Genomic DNA, 24,428 nt, shown 5'->3' with positions numbered 1-24,428 from the left:
GTGGATGAGCAGTCAGCAGTCCAGGAAGGCCTTTGAGTGGGTCTTATTGGAAAAAGAGGCCCAGGTAATGGGACCTTGAAAAAGTGACCCCACTTCCTTGGTGATATACACAAACAGAACTTAGAACTCTAGTAACCAGGCACCCACATTCTAGAGACAGCCTCATGTCCAGTTCACTTGGTAGCAGACTCTCAAGAGAGCACAATATTCTCCTGCTATATCCTGACTTTCTGAGGCTCTGACCTCAGGAAGGCCCAGAGTGAAAGCCTTTTGTGAAGATGCTGATGTTGGCTTCACCCTCAATTCCCCCAGCCCCATTCTTAGGCAGTTTGGCAAGAGGCACCCAAAGGTAACACAAGGCAACTCAGGGCAGGGCTACTCGGTCCAGTGCATACCTGTGGTCCCATCTGGGCAATCCTTCACTCCCCATCACCATTGTGTTTGGGTAGTGGGGGAATTGGGAGATGAGAGGAGCCCTCTGTAGACAGGCATAGGTTGTTAGGTGTTGGAACTTCGGTGGGTCTGTCATGTTCACACCCAGATCATGGTTGGCAGGATGAGTGTTGGGAATCAAGCTTGTCTATCATTTAATTCTGAGACCTCGAGCTTTCATCTTATTTTCTCCCAGGCTGCAGGTCTATGGAGAGGCTCCTCTGTGCCTGATCTTGAGAGCAGAATTTCTAATGGTGGTCTCCCCTTGTGGGGACAGCCAGGCAGGCCACTGTCATTCTTTGACCAGGCTTCATCTAATTGTCTAAGAAGCAAAAATGAAGAGTATGTGTCTGGCTTTTTGCTAGGTAAAAAAAATGAAGTATCATCCAACTTACAATGGAAAGGGTGGTTTTTTGTTTTTGTTGTTGTTTTTGTTTTTTTGTGTGTTTGTTTTAGTAAGCTGCTCCTGATGAACACAAAGGATGGGAGATTTAGTTGCAGCTATTTGCCAGGATTACCTGCGCACCTATATTAGTTTGTTCTCACACTGCTATAAAGAAATACCTGAGACTGGGTAATTTATGAAGAAAAGGTTTAATTGACTGACTTTCCCATGGCTGGGGAGGCCTCAGGAGACTTACAGTCATGGCAAGGGGCAAAGGGGAAGCAAAGACCTTCTTTCCATGGTGGCAGGAGACACAGTGAGGGGGGACCTGCCAAACACTTTAAAACAATCAGATCTCATGAGAACTCATTCACTATCACAAGAACAGCATGGGGGAAACCGTCCCCGTGATTTAATTACCCCCACCAGACCCTTCCCTAGACACATGGGGATTACAACTTGACGTGAGATTTGGGTGGGGACACAGAGCCAAACCATATCATCACCCATCTTCCCCTGCCACTTTCTCTTGCCCTACACATCTCTTCCATTTGGCTGTTTATAAGTTGTACCCATTTTAATAAATTGATAAACAGTAAAATGTTTTTGTTGAATTGCTTGAGTAGTTGTATCAATTATTTTAAGCTTGTGGAGAAGGTTATGGGAGCCCCTGATTTATAGGCAGTTGCTCGAAAGTATAGTCGGGCCCCTGGGTCTTGCAGCTGGCATCTGCACTGTGGGAAATGTTGTAGGACTGAGCCTTGAACTTATGGAGTCTGTGCTGACTCTGGGTTGTGTCACAGTTAACCCATTTATGCCTGAGGTTGCAATTTTTTTTTGTTTTTCAGACGGAGTCTTGCTCTGTTGCCCAGGCTGGAGTGCAGTGGCGTGATCTCAGCTCACTGCAATCTCTGCCTCCCGGGTTCACGCCATTCTCCTGCCTCAGCCTCCTGAGTAGCTGTGACTACAGGTGCCGCCCACCACGCCCGGCTAATTTTTTGTATTTTTAGTAGAGATGGGGTTTCACCGTGTTAGCCAGGATGGTCTCGATCTCCTGACCTCATGATCTGCCCGCCTTGGCCTCCCAAAGTGCCTGAGGTTGCAATTTTTTGAACTTTTGCAATCAGACCTTGGTGATGACCTTAAGCAGTTGGATATAAATAACTCCCACATGCTTAGCATTCCAATAATGGAACACTACGCATAAATAAGCTAAAATTTTAGACAACCAGTTGGTGTTGGAGAATGGATTTTTTTCAGCAAGCCCCACACATTTGATGCCCGAGGTGTTTTCAGAAAAAAATCAATCAATCACAGGTCAGAACCTTTACCTTACTCCAGGTAATTAGTCACTTGTGAGAATTGAGACTCTGGAGGAGCATCTCCATACGGTGAAAGGGAATAGTAGAGTGTATGGAGCTCCCAGAATTAAATTCCTGAGCTTTTCATGTTTCTCTCATTCAGTACCTAGGAGTGAGTCACCCTGGGCTACATTTCCATAGTGAGAGCAAACTGCAAGCTTGAAATCCTATTTAACATACAGAGTATGGAGTTCTTTGTAAACTGTAGATAAAACAGGCTGGTTACCCAAGTTGCTCCTTTTTCCCCCTTTCCTCCCCTCCATTTTTCCTTTTTTGAGTTTTCAGTAAGTTAATGTTACCATTAATATTCCACTAATATTGTGCTGAAAAAGTTTGTGTGTGTGTGTGTGTGTGTGTTGCCTTCGTCTTTTGCACACGTTCTTTCTCAGGCTGTGGGTCACCCAGTGTACTCACCCTTTTCACTGCTTAAGGGACTTGGCGTTGTTTCAAGTCTGTTTCATTATGACAATATTATTGTTGATTTTAACAAATGAAATTGAGGCACAAAACATACTTGTAAAGGTTTACTGGAGCCAAGTGAAGACTGCTGTGTGAAAGACTCAGATCCAAGTAAATGTAAATATGAGTTCCATTTGGTCTTTGCTAAAAGCAGGTTTTTAAAGATAAAAGGGGCAACACAGAGTGGAATGGTAAAAAGTTTGTTGGATATTCTCATTAGTTTTCAAAAATAATATTTATTAGTGATTGGTTATACATTGTTGGGCTGTAGGGTATGAGTAATAGTATACAGTGTGTGACATTATTAGGTTAATCTATAGCTACTTGTGCTGTTAGTCTAGAGTGTACATAGCAAGCAGCTTTAAGAAATAATTACTTAGCTTAAGAGTCAAGGTGTGGGGAATGGGACATGATTGCTTCTTCCTTCCTGTGTCCTTTTGGGTCTGATAATTAGAGGTAGATCACATTACTCAGATTAAAAAGTTTCTTGCCAGGTGCCATGGGTCACACCTGGAATCCCAGTATTTGGGAGGCTGAGGCAGAAGGATTGCTTAATCTCAGGAGTTTGAGACCAGTCTGGGCATCATACCGAGACCTCATCTCTATTGAAAAAGTCAACCATATGTAGTGGTGTGTGCCTGTAGTCCCAGCTACCCTGGAGACTGAGGTTAGAGAATTGCTTGAGCCTGAGAGATCGAGGTTGCAGTCAGCTGTTATTGCACCACTGCACTCCAACCTGGACAACAGAGCAAGATTCTGTCTAAAAAAAAAGTTTCTATTTTTTCTCATTGTTAATGAATTATGTATTCCCAGTATGGGGCTTAGTGAGGGAGCTTTCCTATAACAACCTAGACATAAGTACCCCAAGCATGAGCTGCCAGGCTCAGTGGAGGAGGTAAATGACAGTAGGGGTCAGCATGGGCAGTGACTCACTCAGTGAGTAGCTCTTTTGGAGCTGGCCCTTATTACAAGGAAGTTCATATATGTCCCCTTAGATACACAGGCAGCTTTCTTTTGATGCCCACCTGTGTCTGGAAGCACATCTCAGAATGATTTGTGCTCTAAGCAGAAAACTTATCTTTAGGTTTGTCTTCAACTGGAGAGAATGATGAGGTTGTGTAGAACCTCAGAAAGAGAGACTGTAGATTAGTTTGAGTGTGCCTTTTGCTAAAAAAAAAAGATAGGCATTCAAAGGCATTTAGCAATTTTGGAATATAAGCCAGTAATGCAATTCTAAGCTCCCCCAACTGAATGAATGGACTTTTGGCCAAGGGAATCCCAGTGAAACTGAGAAACTAATTTAGGCTATGACAAGAAGGGAGAGAGTTAGATATGCCTCATTATAGCTCCTCCCTTTGGAGTTTAGGTACCACTGACCACCATCAACGTTAATTAAAATAGAGATCATAAAACTGACAAAAGAGACTCTGTAGCAATAGCATGTCCAATTCTAACCCAGTTCTGGTATAGCATCACATGACAGATAGCAGGCCCTGAAGGAAATAAAAGTATTTTACCCCAAACTGTATTTTGTTGTACATATTTTTAAATGGCTCTGCAAAACCATCTCTTGTGGAAGAAATTTGCATTCTGTAGAGAATCTGTGTCCCTTACTAGGTCTTTTCTGGAAAGTCTGACATCTTTTAAGTTCCCATAAGAAACATTTACTACCTATTCTCTCTGAAGCCTGGTACTTAGAGACTTCATCAACATAACAAGAACTTTGGTGTCCACAGCTTCCCTTGTCTCATTCACACATTTCTTTCTTCTGACTTTATAGGCAAAGCTAAATTCTTTCAAACAATTGCCAATACAAAGTCTTTGCATCCACCTGTGATTTGTCAGCACCCACATATTCCACCTTTGTAGGTCAAACCAGTGCATACTTTACATGTATTGATTTATGTTTTTGCCTGGAATTCATTCTCCTTAAAATGTATAAAACCAAGCTGCATCCCAACCACCTTGGGCATATGTTCTCAGAACCACTTGAGGCTGTGTCTTGAACCATGGTCACTCGCGTTTGGCCCAGAATAAACTTCAAATATTTTATAGAGTTTGATAGCGTTTGGCTTCTTTCATCAACAGGAGGCATACAAAAATCTTTGTCATAATTACTTATGGTAGTGAGACTTGGGTGGGGGGAAGTTTTATTTGTATGCCTTTTTTTTTTTTTTACTATTTATTTGTGCCATATAATGTACTATTTTTACTTTTTAAAAGCCAAGAGAGCCCCTCCTGCCTCCATCGAGGTGGGGGTTAAGGCTGAAACCCTCTAATCACATTGCTGGTTTCCCTGGCAACCAGCCCCCATCCTGACTTCTCTAGGAGCCCCCAGCCATCAGTCATCTCTTTAGCATACAAAAGACATTTGTCACTTCAGACATCCTGTGGGTTTTAGGGGCTGCATTCCAGGAAACTGGGACAGATCAATACATGCTTCTTACTATTAATATAATCACATTCTCACAATGAGGGAGCCTCCAGGCTTGGCTCAGGTATGGTTCATCCTATGGAGCTTTACTACACCTTCCTCCTTCCAATTAGAACCAGCCCCTCTATGTACTACAGCTCTCCTGAGCCTTCACACACATCATTATAGTGGCAGCGTGTTAAAGTACTGGGTCATCAGTTCTAAGGCCCTGGCCAAGGAGCCAAGGCTTGGAGATTATATTGCAGAGGGGTAAGCTGGGTAGAAATTGGGGGAGTAGAGCATCTTACACAATGGGAGAGCAATCTTCCTAGCCATTTACAAACTTGGGGCCCTGGCAAGTGTGGTGGGGAATGGGTCCCACATAACTGCCTATGTCAAGAGCTGTGTACCTAAATTGGGAGGGACACCAGGGGAAAGACTCCCTGGGTTCATAGCCTAGTGCCTAAGGATGCAGTATAGAGCTTCCTTAGATCCCTTTGAAGATACAAATTGCTCTAATACTTGGGAGAGGAAGTGAAAGTCTGAAGCATTAGTACCTAGGAGGCAGGGGTCAGAGGAAGTAGATTCAGAGGTAAGGAGAATTTTGGGGCTACACTTTCAAGAAAGTCATGGCTGGGACCTAGGAGGTATGGGTCAAAAGGAGAGGTAGGGGCACATGCATGGGCGACTGTTGAGTAGAGGCTTCTGGCTTTGCCATGATCTCGACCAGCTAATGCCGTGAGTTCGGGACAACAGCTTTCTGTCTCTAGTCGGCCCTTGGCTTCCCCCAGGAATATTGTGAAAGTGGAAGCTGGTTCCAGGCAGACCAGCACTCCCAACCCAGAAGGATTGGGAGTTAGCTTTTTCCCAGAAAGCCTAACACTGAGTCTTAAGTCTGGCAGCCACGCTAATCGTTTTTAACCAACTGACAGGTGCCCGGTATTTTCCTCTGATTCTAAGGAAGGATAGGACAGAATAGCAAGCGAAAATGGTCCGATATTACTCACTGCTTTGGAGAATCCCCGTATCGGCTACCAAATGTTACCAGCGGGTCTTTGTTCTTAGAGCTCCCAAAATGGTGGTGGGCCGTTCCCAAGATGGCAGCAAGCCTTTTATTCTCTGACCTGGGGTTCTTGGCCTCATGGATTCCTTGGAATGGAACCTTGGGCCATGTGGTGAGTGTTATAGCTTTATTAGAAGCCATGGGTCACAGAAGAGAACTGTGGAACCCAGAAACTAGTGTTCAGCTCGATTAGGACAAACCCAGGCACTTAGCCACTCAGGAACAATGGTAAGCCTCTAGCCCGATCAGGAGTGGCAATGGGCACCTCGCTGGATCAGAATTGTGGTGGACACCCTGCCAGATCCAGAGGGGTGGAAGTCAGTGGCAGGCCTGGCATGGCGGCAATCAGCAGTGATGGACAGCAAGTGAAAGCTCAGCTCAAGTCGGAACAAACGGACCAGAAGAGTATGCAGTTGCAAGATTTAATAGAGTGAAAACAGAGCTCCCATACAACGGGAGGGGACCCCAAAGTGGGTTGCCACTGCTGGCTCAAAATGCCTGGGTTTATATCCCAATCATTGTCCCTCCCCCTGTGCTCTCAGGCAACAGATGATTGACTATTTCTTTACCTCCCGCTTTTAGCCTAATTGGTATTTTAGTGAGCTCTCTTTACTACCTGATTGGTCGGGTTTGAGCTGAGTTACAAGCCCTGTGTTTAAAGGGAGGTACAGTCACCTTCTCCAGCTAGGCTTAGGAATTCTTAGCCTAGGAAATCCAGCTAATCCTGTCTCTCACAGAGAGGAAGAGTACAGCAATTGTGAGGCATTGAATTCAGTGCTGCCCTGTTACAGCAGAAAACAAAACCGAACCAAACTCAGCTGACACCCACCCATGGAGTGAGCGTTTAAACAAGCCCTAGCCAGAGGGGAGTTTCTGATCCCATTAGTCAGAACTTGAGTTCCCAGAAGCCTTGCAGCTGTGGGCTAAAGTGCTCTGGAACCCTAAACAAATTTGAAAGACAGTCTAGGCCACAAAGACTGCAACTCCTAGGTGAGTTATAGTGCTGAACTGGGCCCAGAGCCAGTGGACTAGTGGGGCACATGGCCCACTGATACATGAGCTAGGGCAGCTAAGGGAATGCTGACATCACCCTTCCCCTAACCCCAGGCTTCACAGCTCATGTCTCCAAAAAGAGACCCCTTCCTTCCACTTGAGATGAGGAGAAGGAAGAGTGGGGAAGACTTTGTCTTGCATTTTTGTATACCAGCACAGCCACAGCAGAATAGGGCAGTGGTCGTAGTCATGAGGCTCCCTTTCCAAACCGTAGCTCTGTCATGACATTTCTGTACACACCCTGGGCCAGAGGGAAACCCACTGCCTTGAAGGGAAAGACCCAGTCCTTGTAGAATTTACCTGCTAACTAAAGAGCCCTTGGGTCCTGAATAACTAGCAGTGATTCCCAGTTACTACACTGAGGACTTCAGGTGACACTCTGAGACTTGCTGGCTTCAGGTGAGACTCAGCACATTCCCAGGTGTGATGGCTACAGGGTGACACTTCTGCTTGAGAAAAGCAGAGGAAAAGGTAAAGAGGATTTTGTCTTGCATGTGAGGCACCAGCTTGGCCACAGGGAGGTATAGCACCAAGTGAGCTTTTGAGGTCCCTGATTCCAGACTTGATTCTTGTATGGCATTTCTGGACCTTCCCTTGGGAAAAGGGAAACACACTGCCCTAAAGAATGAGTCCCAGTTTGGGCAGCATTAACCACAAGCTGATTGAAGAGTCTGAAGGGAACAGTGGTGGTATTATGGAAGTACTCTCCATGGTCTGTGATGGTGGTAGCCTCAGAGTGAGGCTCTTCTGCCTTTGGAACAAACTGAGAAGAGAGAGAAGGCCTGCATTTTTTGGTTTGAGTACCAGCTCAGCCACAGTACAATAGAATGCCAGATAGATTTCTAAAGGACTTGACTCTAGTCCCTGGCTTGTAAACAGCACCTCTGGACCTCTCTGGGGCCTAGGAGAACTTACTACCGTGAAGGGAAGAACACAGGCCTGGCTGGCTATGGTACCTGCTAATTTTAGAACCCCAGGGCTTTGAGAAAACATAGGTGGTAGTAGCCAGGGAGTGGTTCCAGCAGGCTTTGGGTAAGACTCAGTGCTTTGCTGGCTTCATGTCTGATCCACCACAATTCTAGTCATTTTGGCCACAGGGGTGCTTGTGTCACCCTTCCTCCAGCTCCAGGCAGCTCAGCCCAGAGGCAGAGACTCTGTTTGTTTTGGAGAAAGTGAGGGAAGAGAACAGGAGTCTCTGCCTGGTAATAAAAAAAGAAAAAATTCTTAATTCTCCAAGTTGAATATGTAAGTGAAGAGAGTATGCTCTTCTCCCTTTTTATAAACCACTTAATTTAGAAAACTTTTATATGTAATTATTTTCTTTGAAATGTATGCACATCATTTAAAAAGCTAAATATGTCTTTTGTCATTTGTCATTTCATTTGACTCAGGTGTACCTTTATTTTAAACCTGGAAATCATTGTTTTGAAATACCAATAGCAAAAGGTAGAGCACCCTATTCCAGAATTTCTTTTGGAGAGAAGAGCCTACCTTCAGCAGGACCTGGCTCCAAATTCCAAAACTATCTATGTCATGAAGAAATAGAAAATTTATATTTCTTTTGAATATAGGCAGTTCAGTTTTTTGTTGACTATAGCTAAAACACAGATGACCTCCCCAGTTACCAGGTGAATTTAGGGTGAACGTTGTGTGTGTGTGTGTGTGTGTGTGTGTGTGTGTAGCAGCATGCTATTTTAATGAGCACCTGAGTGCAGGCAGGCTGAGGCCTAAAATGGCGTCAGCACCAAGTGAGGACAGGGCAAAGGTTTTATAGTCTCCTGCAAGCAGGAAGTGTCCTAGTCTGACGTAACTGCTACATTGTCGTACCCGGATGGCCTCTTTCTCGATCTTCAGGAGTACGTGTCTTCTGGCAGGCTCTCTTGCTGCTTCTGCTATCTTGCCGGCACACGCTGCTGGTGCAAGTAGCCTTGCACCTTGGGACTGGGCCTGAGAAGGGAGCAGTTATTCATCTCCTTAAGCTTTCAGGCCCAGGGAAAGAATCTTACATTCCTGTCTATTTGGTTATAGAAAAAGGAAAACAGACGACTTTCTCAATAACTACTTCAGGCGTGACATGGGGTGGCGTGGGAACCTTGGACAAAGAAAAACTTAATTTTGGGGGTATTCTTAAGAGACGGAATGGTATCCATCGTGTCGTTGTAGGAGGAGCATCGTCTGGATTGTCTGGCAGTTAACTGTAGTTTCAACAAGAGTTTTAATGGCTTTTATTATCCGTGGGATAACACACCAGAGAAACAGGAGGGGCCCGATGATGAAGATTACTGCCCCTACCAGTGTTTTAAATCCTCCTAAATTAGAGAACCACCCTCCTAGAAGGTTTGTTGGGTCCCATCCCTTCCAGGTTTGGACTGGTACATGGGCTACTTTTCTGATGTTTGAAGCGATTTCTAGAACCGTTTTTCCGTTATCATCTATGTTAAGACAGCAATTTAGAGATACTAAACTTACCACAGACTCCACCCTCTTCTGCTAATAAGTAGTTTTGCGCTAGCCTATTTTGATAAATTGCTACATGCATTTGGTTTTGTTGTGCCGAGCATTTCCAGGGCTGAGGCAGTTTGGTTAGTGATTATCTCTAGAACAGCCTATAGTCTAGTTATTCTATTTAGCATACATATAGAAGTGCAATAACCCCATGAACCATCCTCGGCCCAAGTGGCAGGACCGTAATATTTGATGATCCATTGCGGAGGCTATTTGTCCCTTTGCCACCTTTTGGCTTCCTCCTACCTTTAAGGATAGTTTTTTCTTTGTTTAGGTTATTATATACAGGGACTCTGAGGGTGCTGCCCACTGTTAATGTTTTGGAGGAAGGAGTAGCCTTGGGGGTGAGCTTGACCCTGGTGCGATGGACCCACTGGGGGAGTCCTTGGACTCTCACTGCAGTTGGCCTGCTGAGAATCACAGTGTAGGGGCCTGTCCATTTTGGTTGTAGCTTTTGGTGAGGGTCGGGTTAGCAGATAAACCCCGTTCTTTCCAGACGGATGAGTGTGAGTGCACTATGTGGAATGCATAACGAGAATTTGAATATATGTTGATCTGTTTTCTGGCTGCTAGAGTGAGAGCTCAAGTGAGGGCGATGAGTTCAGCTTTTTGGGAGGTGGTGCCTAGAAGTAGTGGATTGGCTTTAATTGTGTGTGTGTATGTGGGTGACACTATAGCATAGCCAGCATGCCAGCGTCCTTGATGTAGGAAGGAGCTGCCATTTACAAACCAAGTAAAGGAGGCATCTGGAAGGGTTTGGTCTGTTAGGTTTGGAAAAGATATAGGAAAGGTTTGAACAGTGTTCACACAGAAGTATGCAGGGTCTTGGGCAGTTGTAGCTTCAGGTAAGAGCATGGCTGTGTTTAGACGGGAGCTGGTTAGCACAGTGATTTGGGGGGTTTCTATGAATAGAGAATACAGTTGGAGGAGCCGCGAGGCAGAGATGAGACTTAGTACATTGCGGTGAGCTAGCATGTCTTTGATCTTATGGGTTGAATAAACTGTTAGGTTGGCATGGAGAGATAGTTTTAGGCTTTCAAGGGTGAGGACAGCAGCTGCTGCCAATGCTTGGAGGCAGGCAGGCCATCTGAGAACTGTGGCTTCAAGCTGTTTAGAGAGGTAGGCAACAACCTGGAGGGTGGGTCCCTTAGACTGGGTTAGAACACCTAGTGCAACTCCATGCTGTTCATCGGTATAGATGGAGAAAGGTTTGTTGAGGTCTGGGAGAGTGAGGACGGGGGCTGAAATGAGATTCTTTTGGAGTAGATGGAAAGGTTGGGTAATAGGCTGTGCAGGTTTTCAGGGCTCATGGAGAGGGCCTTTAGCAGCTTCGTATAACGGTTTGACAAGTAAAGCAAAGGAGAGAAACCAGAGCCTAAAATATCCCACTAGTTCTAGAGAAGAGAAAATTTCTTGCTTAGTTTGCGGAGGCGAGAGGGACTGGAGGAGGGATATGCGGTCAGTTGTGAGCCCTCGGGTTCACGGGCTAAGAGCTAGGCCTAGATAGGTGACTGAGGGGGTGCATATTTGTGCTTTCTTAGGGGAGACCCAATACCTCTGTTCTGCCAAGAAGTTTAAAAGAGATAGTATGGGCGTCGCAGTCTCTTTGGGAGGGGCTACACAGGAGCAGATTATTAACATATTGAAGGAGAGTGGACGGTTTTAGGGATAAGGTAGAGAGGTCGTGAGCAAGGACCTGTCCAAAAAGGTGGGGGCTGTCTCTGAAACCTTGAGGTAGTACACACCAGGTGAGCTGACGTGAAAGGTGGGTGTCGGGGTTTTCCCATGTAAAGGCAAAGAGGTTTGGGGAATTAGAGTGTAAAGGAATTGTGAAAAAAAGCATCCTTTATGTTTAGAACAGAAAAATGGGTGGTATTGGAGGGAATTGCGGAAAGTAAAGTATATGGGTTAGGAACTACTGGACAGCTTGGTTAATGAGCCTGAGGTCCTGGACTAAGCGATAAGTTCCTGGCTTTTTAACAGGTAGAACTAGTACGTTAAAAGGGGATTTTGTTGGGCAGAGTAGGTGACTGGCGAGGAGGTGAGAAATGATAGGCTTTAGGCCTACAAGAGCTGCTTGGGGGATGGGATACTGCTTCTGTGATAGAAACTGGGTGGGCTCTTTAAGGGTAATGCGGACTGTGGTGTGGTGTTTTGCGCCTAAACAGCGGGGTTAACTACAGATAGGGGATAAGGAAAAGTTGCATGTTTTAAGGTGGGAGGTTGGAGGAGTAGAACAAAGTTAGAAGTACCAGAGGGGTCTAGGTGGATGTCTTGGGTACTATGGGGAACGTGGAAGTGGAGAGTAATGTGGAGTTTTGAAAGGATGTCTCTGCCTAGGAGCGGAGTTGGGCATGAGAGCAGAACTAAGAAAAAGTGAGTGAAGGAAAAGGTGTGTAGGGAGCAGAAGAGTGGAGCGGGGGCTTGGGGTTTGGAGACTTGTCCATCAATTCCCGCAACAGAGACTTGGGAGGACTGGGTGGGTCCTGAAAAATTAGGTAAAGCAGAGTAGGTTGCCTGGTATTAATTTAAAAAAACACACTGGCCACTTGCCACCGTCAGGGTTACCACTTGGCTCGGATGAAGCGATGGTAGTTGCCGGGGCGTCCTTTCCAGGGCACCGGCAGTCTTCAGTGGCAAGGCCAATGAGATCCAAGTAGGAGGTTTTGGCCTGCTCGGGAAGGGATGGGGGCGGTTCTTGCTGGGGCCCCTCATAGTCCAACTTCCAGTGGGGTCCTCTGCAGAGGGGCACAGCCTGGTGGGCTTAACTGGGTTTGGGCATTGTCTGGACCATTGGCCTTCATTGCTGCACTTGAAACAGGTGCCAGGTGGAGGTGGATTGCTAGGAGGCTTCTGTGTGGAGCTGCCGCCCCGTGGGCCAGCAGGCGGCCCCTGATGGCGGAGGCAAGCATTTGATTCTCTGCCTGTTTTTGCCTTTTACTTTCCTCATCACGATTATTAAAGACTTTGAAGGGTAAATTAAGAAGGTCTCACCGTGGGGTTTGAGGGCCGTCATCAAGCTTCTGAAGCTTGCACCAAATATCAGGGTTGGATTGGGAGATGAACTGAAGTTTTAAAATAGTGGTTCCTTCTGGCCTGGTTGGGTCTAGGTTGGTATATTTTCTCATGGCTTCAGTTAAACGAGGGAAAAAAAGGGCTGGGTTTTCGTCAGGACCTTGGGTGATTTCTAAAAATGGGCACCCTTTTTCAGTGCTGTAAGGAGACACACAATCATGTGGTCTCAAAAGCGGCATCCAGAGGCCCCGTCTTGATAATCCCAGTGGGGGTCCTGGTTGGGGACTGCCTCTGCACCAGTAGGCTGGGCAGGAGCTTGGTGATGAATTGTATTAGCATGCACCTGAGCTAGGGTGCAGATACAGTCCTGGTCTTTGGGGGTGAGGGTGGAAGAGAGGATAACATAGAGGTCATGCCAGGTTACTTCGTAAGACTGGGTAAGGTACTGAAATTCCCTAATATAAGAGGCAGGGTCTTCTGGAAATGAACCGAGTCTTTTGTTAATTTGAGAGAGATCAGTGAGGGAGAAGGGAACATGAACTCTAACAATACCTTTGGTTCCTGCTACTTCCTGAAGGGGGCACTCTAGCACAGGTGCTGAAATAAGGGTGGGGCATGGGCCAAAGATGGTGCCTGAGCGAGTATGGGCAGGAGAGAAGGAAGAACCTGGAAGTGGTTCCTGCTGAGGATGTGAAGGGGGAAAGGGGGTTGAGTTAATAGGCAGTGGAGGATAGATAGGGGCATAAGGTGGTAGGATGAGTTTACAGGCTTCAGGAGAGGGTGGTGAGGAAGGAGAATGAGTACAGGCAATGCTAGAGTTGTCCTGAGGAGAGGATGGTGTAGGAAAAGAAGTGGATACAGCTGACTGGGAAGATGGCAGCTGGGAAGATGGCTGAGAAGATGACGAGGCTTGGGGGGTTAAAGAAGATGGTTGAGAGGAAGAGGTAGGGGCTAGGATGGGTGGACAGCAGTCTGCTGGATCTAATGAGAAAAAAAGGTAGAGTTGGGAGGAGAAAGGTGATCAGGGCAGCGAGAATGGAGGAGAAGGATTTGAACAGGTGAGCAAAAATTGCAGAGGTCGGGATGTAATCTGAGTGCAAAAAGGCCTTAGACATAAGGAATTTCTCCCCATTTTTCCAGTTGTTGACAATAATTGCTTACGTCAGTTAAAATTGTAAAGTTGAATGTTCTATTTGTGGGCCATTTGGACCCGTTATCTAATTCGTACTGCGGCCAGGCTGTATTGCAAAAAAAGACAAGGTGTTTAGGGCGGATATCTTGCCTGAGGCCTAAGGTTTGCAGGTTTTTTATGAGGCAGCCTAGAGGGCTGTTTTTTGGAATGGAGGACTGGGAGTTTCCCATAACAGAGGGTAGGCTTGTGAGAACAGGGAAAAGGAGACCATCCTGGATGGCTGGAGGGAGATGATAAAAGGAGCGATCGTCACTGCTGCCTTTTTCCTCCCCAAACGGAATCAAATGGCTTGGAGGCGTCCTCCTAAGACCAGATGATCAGTGGGTACCTGGCACACGCCAGAGCCTTCTTGGACCAACGTTGGATTTTCAGACTGGAGAAACCAAGAGAGGCCGTGTGGGTTTTCCCCTGCTAACCAGGCTCCCGGGAAACTTACCAGTAGGCGAGATCAGTGACCGATGTGCCTACAGAGAGAGGTGACTGGAGGCTGAGTTTCCTTTGTCCGGTTGCTGTGGCCTGCTCTCTGGAGTGGAGGGGTAGGTCCACAGGTGATGCAGATCTGAGCCCCTCCTGGGTCTCAGCACCAGATGTAAGGTTCTTGTATCGGTTCGAACCCCAAGAGCGTGCCAACACACAAGGCAGTGTGGAGCAACATGCTGTTTTAATGAGTGCCTGGGTGCAGATGGGCTGAGGCCTAAAATGGGGTCAGCCTGAACAATATATTTTTTAAAAAGATTCTGTCTTCTACTTTTTTCATTACTTTTCATTACTTTTATTTTTGTTTTTGCAGTCTCTTAGCAGATGACATGTGATATATGTCACATTGTGGTTCAATTTTATAAAAAAAAAAAAAAAAGCAGCAGTTTTCTCTCTGTTCTACCATTGTGGAGAGTTTTTCTGGAGTTGAAAATAATTTTGTTTTTAGTTGCTTTTTAAACACTGTCCAGAATTACCAAACATGATATAAACATATAAGTTACCCACAAGGTTTCACTGTAAAGGGGCCTTTCTTTTTTTCGGCATCCAGTCACATCTCACAATTGTACAGCAAAATATTGCACAATTTTTAGATAGCAGGGTCTCTCTATTTGGAATCTACAGTTCTTTGAGAGCAATTAGACCATATTTCTACAAAAAAAACTTCACAAAACAGCAACCAGACCTTCCAGCTCTTTCTTTTAATGCCCCTGGCATCTTCAGACCCAAAACTGAGTCAGAGATAATGGGGCCCAGAAACAACTGGGCTCACATCTGTGTATTGAGTAGGTGTTAAGACTCTCAACTTTCATTCCTTCTCCTGTTGTCCAAATGCCCAGGAATCTGCAGAGGGCACCTGTCACATTCCTACCCCTCAAAGACCTAAATCTGCAGCTTAAACTTTTGAATCTAGGTCCTGGGGTTCTTCAGCATCTGTTAGAGAAGCCTTCATGAGGGCTATCTCTCCTCCAGATTTTCTCCCCATTCTGCAGCTCCACGAACTAGTAAACCAGGTTGACTCTGCCTACAGTCCACACAAAGGGGCTGGCATTTGCCTAAGATTCAAAATAAAGGGCTAGACTTTGAACTGAGGATGGATAGAAAACTCAGGGGAGACATCTACCTTGTGAGACATCAACATAGACTTTGTAAAGTCCCTCTTTTGGAGTGGGTTTCTCCATGTTTTGTAGATTTTGTCCAGTGACCTGCTGCAGTTGTGCAAATAGCAAAAGGTAGAGCACCGTGTCTCAGAGTTTCTTTTGGAGAGTAAAGCCTACCTTCAGCAGGTAAGAATCTGTAAGTGTAAACAAGTACCTTAGCAATGAGAGGTCAGCACCACAAAAACGCCCAGAGTCATGACCACAACTACACCTCATCTGTGAACTCTTACTAGAGTAGGATAGTTTTGTCTTTCTTCTTACCCAAGAGTTAGCTGATCAGGGACAGGTAGTATCCCACATGGATCCAGGGTTGGCTGCTTTACAAGGGCAGTTTAATTTACTTTCCTGGCCTCATAGGAATACCTTGAATTGGTCCTGCCTGATTCATCATGGGGACATCAGCCTCAGCTTACTGGAACCCCTCTCATCAGCATCCAAGATTCTATGAGACATTTAGGGATGTCCTGTGAAGACTGTTGATGGGGTTGTATTTTGCTTTCATCTCAGTGGAAGAGAAATAAGGCATCTAGGGTTTGTTTCTCCCCTCACAGAATGAATCTTTTTGGTTGGTACCTAGATGGGAGTTTCTTCAGTTTCCTGGTACTTGGATGAAGAACCAAGAGATCTGGAGATGCAAACTAATACATAGACCAATTGCCTCCATTTGATGTGGCTATTAGAAAAGCAAATGGAGCTGTCATGGCTCCATCCTCCAGGAACTTTCAGTCTAGAAAATATAGATAAATGCTTGAATTTGGAAGTATGTGGCCAGTTTTTTTAAAAAGTAGAGAGAGAGGTGCACAGGGAACTTGGGCTTCGTTTGAGCTCCTTACTTCCCTAATGTTATTGTGAGTTCTGATGTCACTACCTGAATGGCCATTCTTGAAAAGAATTAGGAGGAGGAGGAGGAGGAGGAGGAGTTAGTAGTAGTAGTAGTAGTACAGCAGTGGTGGTGGCAGTAAATGCTTTTACCTTCTTAGGAATAAAATATTTAGCTTCTAATATATTAGTGCCAGAAAATTCTGAAGGTTTATATTATATTTATTGTTATGTTACAGAACAGAGAATTGTCTTAATTGAAATCACACAAACTGTGAAAGTCAAGTTTCTCATGGGCAGCCTTAGGAAAGACGTAACTGAAAATAAGCCAGTGGTATAAAGATGTGAAGCCCAGGGTCCCAGCCCTGCCCAGATTCACCCTCTTCGAAACCTTGTCTAAATATATTTCCACCCTGGAATTTCCCCTCACACAAACTGATTAGGGGAGATCAGAGGTTTGAGTAGCTGCTCTTGCTGCCTCCCCAAAGCTGGTACCCACAATTTTCCCAAATCCAAACAGATAAATGGGAGCCAAAGACTGTATTTTGGTGCCTTAATTTTTATTTTTTAATTAAAATCTGTGTTTCTAAAAACATTTTGCTCAGTAAACTGTTCTCTGTTCCCTCAGATCCAGTAGTTGCTCTCCAAGTTATAAAAGAGTAAATATAAATACAAAAAAAAAAGTTCCTCTGACCTATATGCCACACTTATTTCTGTGTCTCTTCCATTTATATTTAGCTTTTATTTTATATATTTTCTTTTCTTTTTTTTTTTTTTTTGAGATGGAGTCTCGCTCTGTCACCCAGGCTGGAGTGCAGTGGCATGATCTCGGCTCACTGCAATCCCCGCCTCCCGGGTTCAAGCGATTCTCCTGCCTCAGCCTCCCGAGTGGCTGGGATTATAGGCTCCCACCACGACGCCCAGCTAGTTTTTTGTATTTTTAGTAGAGGTGGGGTTTCGCCATGTTGGCCAGGTTGGTCTCGAACTCTGGACCTCAGGTGATCCACCTGCCTCAGCCTCCCAAAGTACTGGGATTACAGGCGTGAGCCACCACGCCTGGCCTTTTTTAAAATCAGTGATAGAGAAATGGAAAAAGAAATACAAAGGATATGCCCTGTATTTACATCCTGGCAATTATGAGACACTTCACACCTACCTCCCAGGGTTTTATGAAGATTAACTCACATAATGTGAGGTTCCCTGCGTAGTGCTTTGTAGTGTACTTCCGAGCACATAGTACATGCTCCATAAACATGGCATTAATGTATATGCACAAGTTGTTTCCCAAATGGAGGCTTGCCCAGACATTGTGGTCCTCTTTAAACTTTAAAGGGCTAGCAGACGATGCCATGTTTCAGAATTGTGATTGGTGGTCTTCACTTTGGATCATAAATATTTGTATTGGGCTAAGAGTATTGTGTAAAGGGACTCTGTTGGTTGTGCCTGTTTTTTTCTAGCTAAGTGCTACTCATGATGGGCCTAGGAGGATCAACATTAACACGAACAGGGACTTCTTACAGAAGCCAGTTAATAGACTTCTTCCAAACCTACAGAATCACATTACTTAAAGTGGGGCTCAGAATAGCAAATGATATATGCACATTGAAGTTTCAGAAGCAATGCTTAGCTAAGTGGCTCTCAGCCTAAGCTTCCAATTAGGATCACATGTCCAGTTTAAAGAAATACTCCCACTTTTACCCTCCCCACAGGTTCTGTCTGTTGGTCTGGGTAAGAACATCGGTGTTGTTTTAGTTTAGTACCCCATGTGATCCTAAGGTAAGGCCAGGGTCAAGCATGAGGGCCCTTAGATACATTTGTGAGAGTTGAGTTCAGCCTTTGTTCCAGAGGAAGGTCACAGGGCCTGCTCTCCTTTGGTTTGGTGTGGTCAAGTCAGTGCAGCCAGTATTTTTATTGTTGTAGCCAAAATTGCTGGCTTCCATGGCAGAGAAGGGCACTTGATAGCAGGAAAATGAAAACTCACATTTTGACCTTTACATAGGAGCTCATTGTTCCTGTCTTGTATGACGAAGAAACAGGAGAGTAGCTTTTTCTGCATTTCAAGGTCCTTCTGCCTGTGTGTGTGGTCATAGCAGGTGAAGGAGTTGTGCTGACATCTCTAAAGGCATATTCTCAAGATGTGTGATTTGTCCAGATAATCTCATCTGAACAGAAATCAGAAAAAGAGGAAGAAATGGCTGATTCTCGGGTAAAGGAGTACTAGGTCAAGGGCTGGGTCAGCTGTTTCTCCAGAAATGTCACGTGTTTAGAACTTGCAGACTTTTATTTATGTATTTGTAATGTTTCTGCCTAATAAATTTATTTCAAGTACTTTTAAAATTTTTCTTATGATAGTCAAGGGGCTGTGAAAAATATTTCTTTCCTATATATCAATGTTTTATATCCATTCAGGCTTTTTAAGTGCCATAAGCAATCTTTACTATAAATTTTGACCTGCAAAATGAATGTTTCTTTTGTATCTGTTGAACATAGGCAGGGGTGGATGCCCAAGATTCCCATTGGAGATGGATTTGGGTCCTTGGATTAGTTAAAGGAAAGTTGATGGAACTTTGCATGAAACTGATGTTTATGATTAGATTCAGATTTTGCCTTCTTGACCTATGCTATTATAGCAATGATGTTGTAACCTCCTCCTGTGCATTTTTACACGTGATACCAGTTTTTTCTGTTACAGTTGATGTTAATTTTATTCACTAGGTTAAGGTGCTCTCTGACAGATTTCTTCACTATAAAGCAAATTAGTTTTCTCTGTATTATTAATTACATTGGGGAGATTTAATAACTGATGGGCATAAACCATCACATTTAATTTGGAAGTTCTCTTTCTTAAATTATTTGGCCTATATTTTGCTTTGGAAAATGAAGGCTATTGTTTAATGGTCAAATGAACTGAGATAAATGCAGGCTCTGCCACTTAATGTTTAGCAGAATATTCTCCTTGGTTCAGAAGCATTGGCATCACAGGTGAACTTGTTCAAAATTCAAAAAGTCAGGTTTCAGCCCAGACCTTCTGAATCAAAATCTACATTTTAAACAGATTTCCAATTTCTTGTTGTATGCATTAAAATCTGAGAGGAACTTCAGATGATTTTTCCATCTGAGAAATTTATCCAGCTTATCCTGTATAATGTAAATATAGCTGTCCCAATATGTAATGCATGTATTGGTGCCCTTAGTTTTATACTACAACACTTACAAAAATATAGCATCTACACTGGTTTTGTAAATCTTACACCATCCTCTTTCCTTAGAGTTACAGAATGCATTTGAGAATCTTTGTGTTTTAAACAATGTCTTACTGGACAATTTCTGCCAGAACAAGTTCACTTTACTCTCTTCAGTTGGAGTCAAATTAAGAACTCTGCCCATGGCACATTTTGTAAATATGTGTGTATTTTCCCCCCCAGGGACTATTGGCATTCAGTGATGTGGTCATAGAATTCTCTCCAGAGGAGTGGGCATGCCTGGACCCTGCCCAGCGAAATTTGTATAGGGATGTGATGTTCGAGAACTACAGAAACCTGGTCTCCCTGGGTGAGGATAACTTCAATACACAATTTATATATTTCATACTACAGATTCCATATTTTTCACTCCTGAACTGTTACCTGAGAGTTTGTCATTTGCATGAATGAGTTTTTGATCTCTGCTTCTAAGGAAAACTTGGGAATTTGTTGGTGTAGAAAATAAAATCTTCAAAATGTTTCATCTTGACATAAATTTTAAGGTGGTCTAAATTCTTCACTCTAGATGACTGGTAATTCCAGAACTTTAGTGGCATAAGATATTGTTGCCCACACCTCACAATCTAATTACACTGCCAAGTTTTGATTCAGTAGTATTGGGTAGTGGAGTTGAGAACTTATATGTTTTTGGGAGGCCGAGGTGGGCAGATCACCTGAGGTCAGGAGTTCAAGACCAGCCTGGCTAACATGGTGAAACCCCATTTCTACTAAAAATACAAAAAAAAATCAGATGGGCATGGTGGCATGTGCCTGTAATCCCAGCTACTTGGGAGGCTGAGGCAGGAGAATCACTTGAACCTGAGAGGCAGAGGTTGCAGTGAGCCGAGATCGTGCCATTGCTCTCCAGCTTGGGCAACAAAAGCGAAACTCCGTCTCAACAAACAAGCAAACAAAAAGAGCCTATACATTTAAAATCCTTTCTAAATATTGTATAGTTAATGTCAGAAAATAGCATTTTTGGAGTAATTTTCTAGAACCTTCTAAAAAATGTTTTTCCTACTGAGCACCATACCAGGTTGGTAACTGGAGCATGCCAGCAAGAGTCATGTTATTTTTTCTAATGAAACAGGTCTTGCTATGTCTAATCCAGACCTGATCACCTTTCCAGAGCAAAGAAAACAGCTTGGGAGTTTAAAGAGGCAGGTGATAGTAGCCAAATTTCAAGGCAGGTAGGAGTAAATAAAGCAGATGACACAGGTTAGAGGCCCAGATGTCAAGGAGAAAGCCAGAAATGAAAATGGGCAGCTCTGCTTCAGAAAAGCCTGGTTTTCTTTGTCTTCCTCTCACAGGAGCATCTTCTGCCCCATGCTCTTAAGTTCTCTAAGGATTCCACTACCCATGAAGTGATTTTCCTTTGAGGTTACAGAGTGAAGCAAAGTCCTCTTCATGGTTTATAAGGCACTATATAATCTGACTGCTTTTCCATTGCTTTGTGGAACATAGGAATATCTACATGTTTTTGAGGAACTCTATTTTACACCATTTAATTCTCTTTTTGCATCTTGTCTGAAATTTGCAAGAGTAGTGGTATATTGGCATTTGGTTCAGAAATCCCAGGAACACCACAAACATGTGTTGTATTTTCAGCTTTACGATTTTCTATCCTATGGAGGTTTCAAATGTGATTTTACAGAAGCTCATACTCAGTGATTTTATCAGAACACTAAGTATAAGAAAATCTAAACTTATTTTACTTCAAAATTTTATTTTCTAAGTAAAAACTGAGATTGGTAATTTAAACTCTATACCCACATTGTTACAATATCAACAGTAATATAATTTAATATATCTACTCCCTACATTAAAAAAGTACTATTTTATTAGGGAGCTTGGAAGATTGCTGAGCATATATTAAACTCCCACCTTTTACCTTATTTTTAAATAACTATATTTTAAATTTGTTTTTATTTACTATAAAGCTTACTGGGGCATACACACATATACATGCATGCATATATATTTATTTGTGTGTGTAACAACTCTTTTACAAATAAAAATTATGTATGTCCAACATAAAAATTTGATGTGTACACATTGTACTATAATTAACACACTCAAATTGATTTGGAGTGAGAATTCCTAATGTCTACTGCCTTAGCAAATTTTAAGCATACAAGACATTATTGTTGACTGTATTCATAAAATTACACATTTGATCTTTTAAATTTATTCATCTTAAAACCAAACAACAATTCCAGCACTTTGGGAAGCCAAGGTGGGCAGATCACTTGAGGTCAGGAGTTTGATACCAGCCTGGCCAACATAATGAAACCCCATCTCTACTAAAAAAACAAAAATTAGCTGGGCATGGTGGCAGGTGCCTGTAATCCCAGCTACTCAGGAAGCAGAGGTGGGAGAATTTGCTTGAATCTGGGAAGTGGAGGCTGCAGCAAGCAGCCACTGCACTCCAGATCCTGCCATTGCACTCCATCCTGGGCGACAAAGCGAGACTCCGTCTCAAAAAAACAAAAAAACTGAAAAACACCTTCCCAATTTATTCACTTCTAGGCCCTGCCAGCTCCCTCTGTACTCTCTGCTTCTGTGAGTTTCATCATTTTGGATTCTTTGTATAAGTGAGATCATACAGTATTTGCCTTTTGGTGTCTGGCTTATTTTACTTAGCATAATGTCTTTCCAGTCCATCCATGTTGTTTAAATGGCAGAATTACATTATTTTTATGACCGAATAATATTTTATTGTTTATGTAAACCATATTTATCCATTTACTATTTAAAAACATTTAGGTTATTGTCATATCTTGGCAATTGTGAATGATACTGTAATAAATATGAGGATGCAGATATTTCTTTGAGATACTGATTTCATTTCCTTTGGTTATATACACAGAACTGGGGTTGCTGAATTTTATGATACTTGTATCTTTTTCTAAGAGCCTTCATACTAATTTTTATAATGACTTCACTAATTTACAGCTTTTAAAGTATACAGTACAGGATTTCTGTTTCTTCACATTGTGTGTTGTGTTGTGTTGTGTTGTGTTGTGTTTGAGATGGAGTTTTGCTCTTGTTGCCCAAGCTGGAGTGCAATAGCACGATCTCAGCTCACTATGACCTCCACCTCCTGGGTTCAAGCGATTCTCCTGCCTCAGCCTCCCAGGTAGCCAAGATTACAGGCGTGCACCACCACACTTGGCTAATTTTGTATTTTTAGAAGAGACGAGGTTTCACCATGTTGGCCAGGCTGGTCTCAAACTCCTGACCTCAGGTGATCTGCCCACCTCAGCCTCCCAAAGTACTGGGATTATAGACATGGGCCACCACGCTTAGCCTGTTTCTTCACATTATTGTCAAACTGTTACCTCACTTTTTAATATATATGTATTAGTCATCTTAAGTGTGAAGTGATATTTCATCATGGTTTTGATTTGTGATTGCCTGATGATTGGTGATAGTCAGCCCTCTGATATATCTGTTGGCATTTGTATGTCTTCATTGGAAAAATATCTATTGGGTCTTTTGCCTGTTTTTCAATTTTATTATTATTATCATTATTATTGTGTTCCTTTTGATTTCTGAGTTCCTCATATATTGTTGATATCTACCTTTTATTTGATATATGGATTGCAAATGTTTTCTCCCATCCTTCAGGTTTTCTTATTTTATTGTTTTTCTTGCTGTGCAGATGCTTTTTAGTTTCATGCAGTCTAACTTGTCAATATTTGCTTTTGTTGCCTGTACTTTTGGTGTCATATCCAAAAAATCATTACCACAACCATATCAAGTAGTTTTAAAAATATATTTTCTTTTAAGATTTTTAAGGATTTCTGTCTGACATTTAAGTCTTTATTTTGAGTTAATTTCTTGGTATCATGTAAGAAAAAATGGTCTAATTTCACTTGCATGTAGATATTCTTTTTGCCCAGCATCAGTTATTGAAGAGACCATCTTTTGTGCATTGTGTATTCTTGACGCCCTTGTTAAAGATTCATTGACTTTATATGCATGGGTTTATTTCTGAGCTCTCTATTTTGTTCCATTTTTTTGTATCTATTTTGTTCCATCCTACTCTTATTACCATAGTTTTCAGATAGAGCTTTAAATCAGAAAGTGTGATGCCCCCAGCTTTGTTCTTCTCAACTATTCAATGTCTTGTAATGCTATATAAATTTTAAAATTTTATTCCATTATTTTAAAAATAGCCATTGGAATTTTGATAGGAAGTTTATGGAATCTATTGATTGCTTTGGATAATATGGCACTTTACAATAATTAGTCTTCTAATTCATAAACATTGGGTATCTTTACATTTATTTGTTTTTTCTTGTTTATTTTATCAATATTTTATTTCCCAATGTAAAGATTTTTCACTTAATTGTTTAAATTTTTTGCTAAGAAATTTATTTAGATGTTACCGTAAATGAGTTTTTTTTTATTAAGTGGTTTGTAGTTAGTGTATTAGAACAAAACTGATATTTGTATAACCTTTTATATTCTGCCAATTTACTGAGATTTTTGGTTTATTTGTTATGGCTTTCTACATATAAGATAATGTCATCAACAAACAGCAGTATTTTTACTTCTTTCTTTTCAATTTTTATGGCTTTTAAAAAATGTTCTTGCCTAATTGTTCTGTCTAGGACTTCCAGGACTATGTTAAATAGAAGCATTGATAATGGGCACAATATCACTTTGCATTGGTGTCTGTGCATTTGAAGGAGCAAACACCTCTACCAGTTTTTATAAACTGGTTTATACAGGTAAAGATTTTATCCTATTGGGTCCCCAGGCTGATGAGGTCTTTTCTGGGTTCATAGTAGAGAGGGGATATACCTGAGTCCTAAGGTTGTTGGCAGGGTCCACAATGGGGTCT

General features: G+C 42.8%; 1 protein-coding gene across 1 annotated transcript in view; it reads left to right on the top strand.

Moving 5' to 3' along the window:
- ZNF678 (zinc finger protein 678) overlaps window positions 1-24,428 on the top strand; it is a 96,678-nt gene that overhangs the window by 59,962 nt on the left and 12,288 nt on the right. Inside the window, 1 exon segment of the mRNA XM_054467622.2 lies at window positions 19,760-19,886. Coding sequence (XP_054323597.1) covers window positions 19,760-19,886 — 127 coding nt within the window.

This window comes from Pongo pygmaeus, chromosome 1 (assembly GCF_028885625.2).
Source record: "Pongo pygmaeus isolate AG05252 chromosome 1, NHGRI_mPonPyg2-v2.0_pri, whole genome shotgun sequence".
NCBI lineage: Eukaryota > Metazoa > Chordata > Mammalia > Primates > Hominidae > Pongo > Pongo pygmaeus.
Note: the sequence above shows the minus strand (reverse complement) of the source record. Positions and strands in the feature narration are given on the sequence as shown.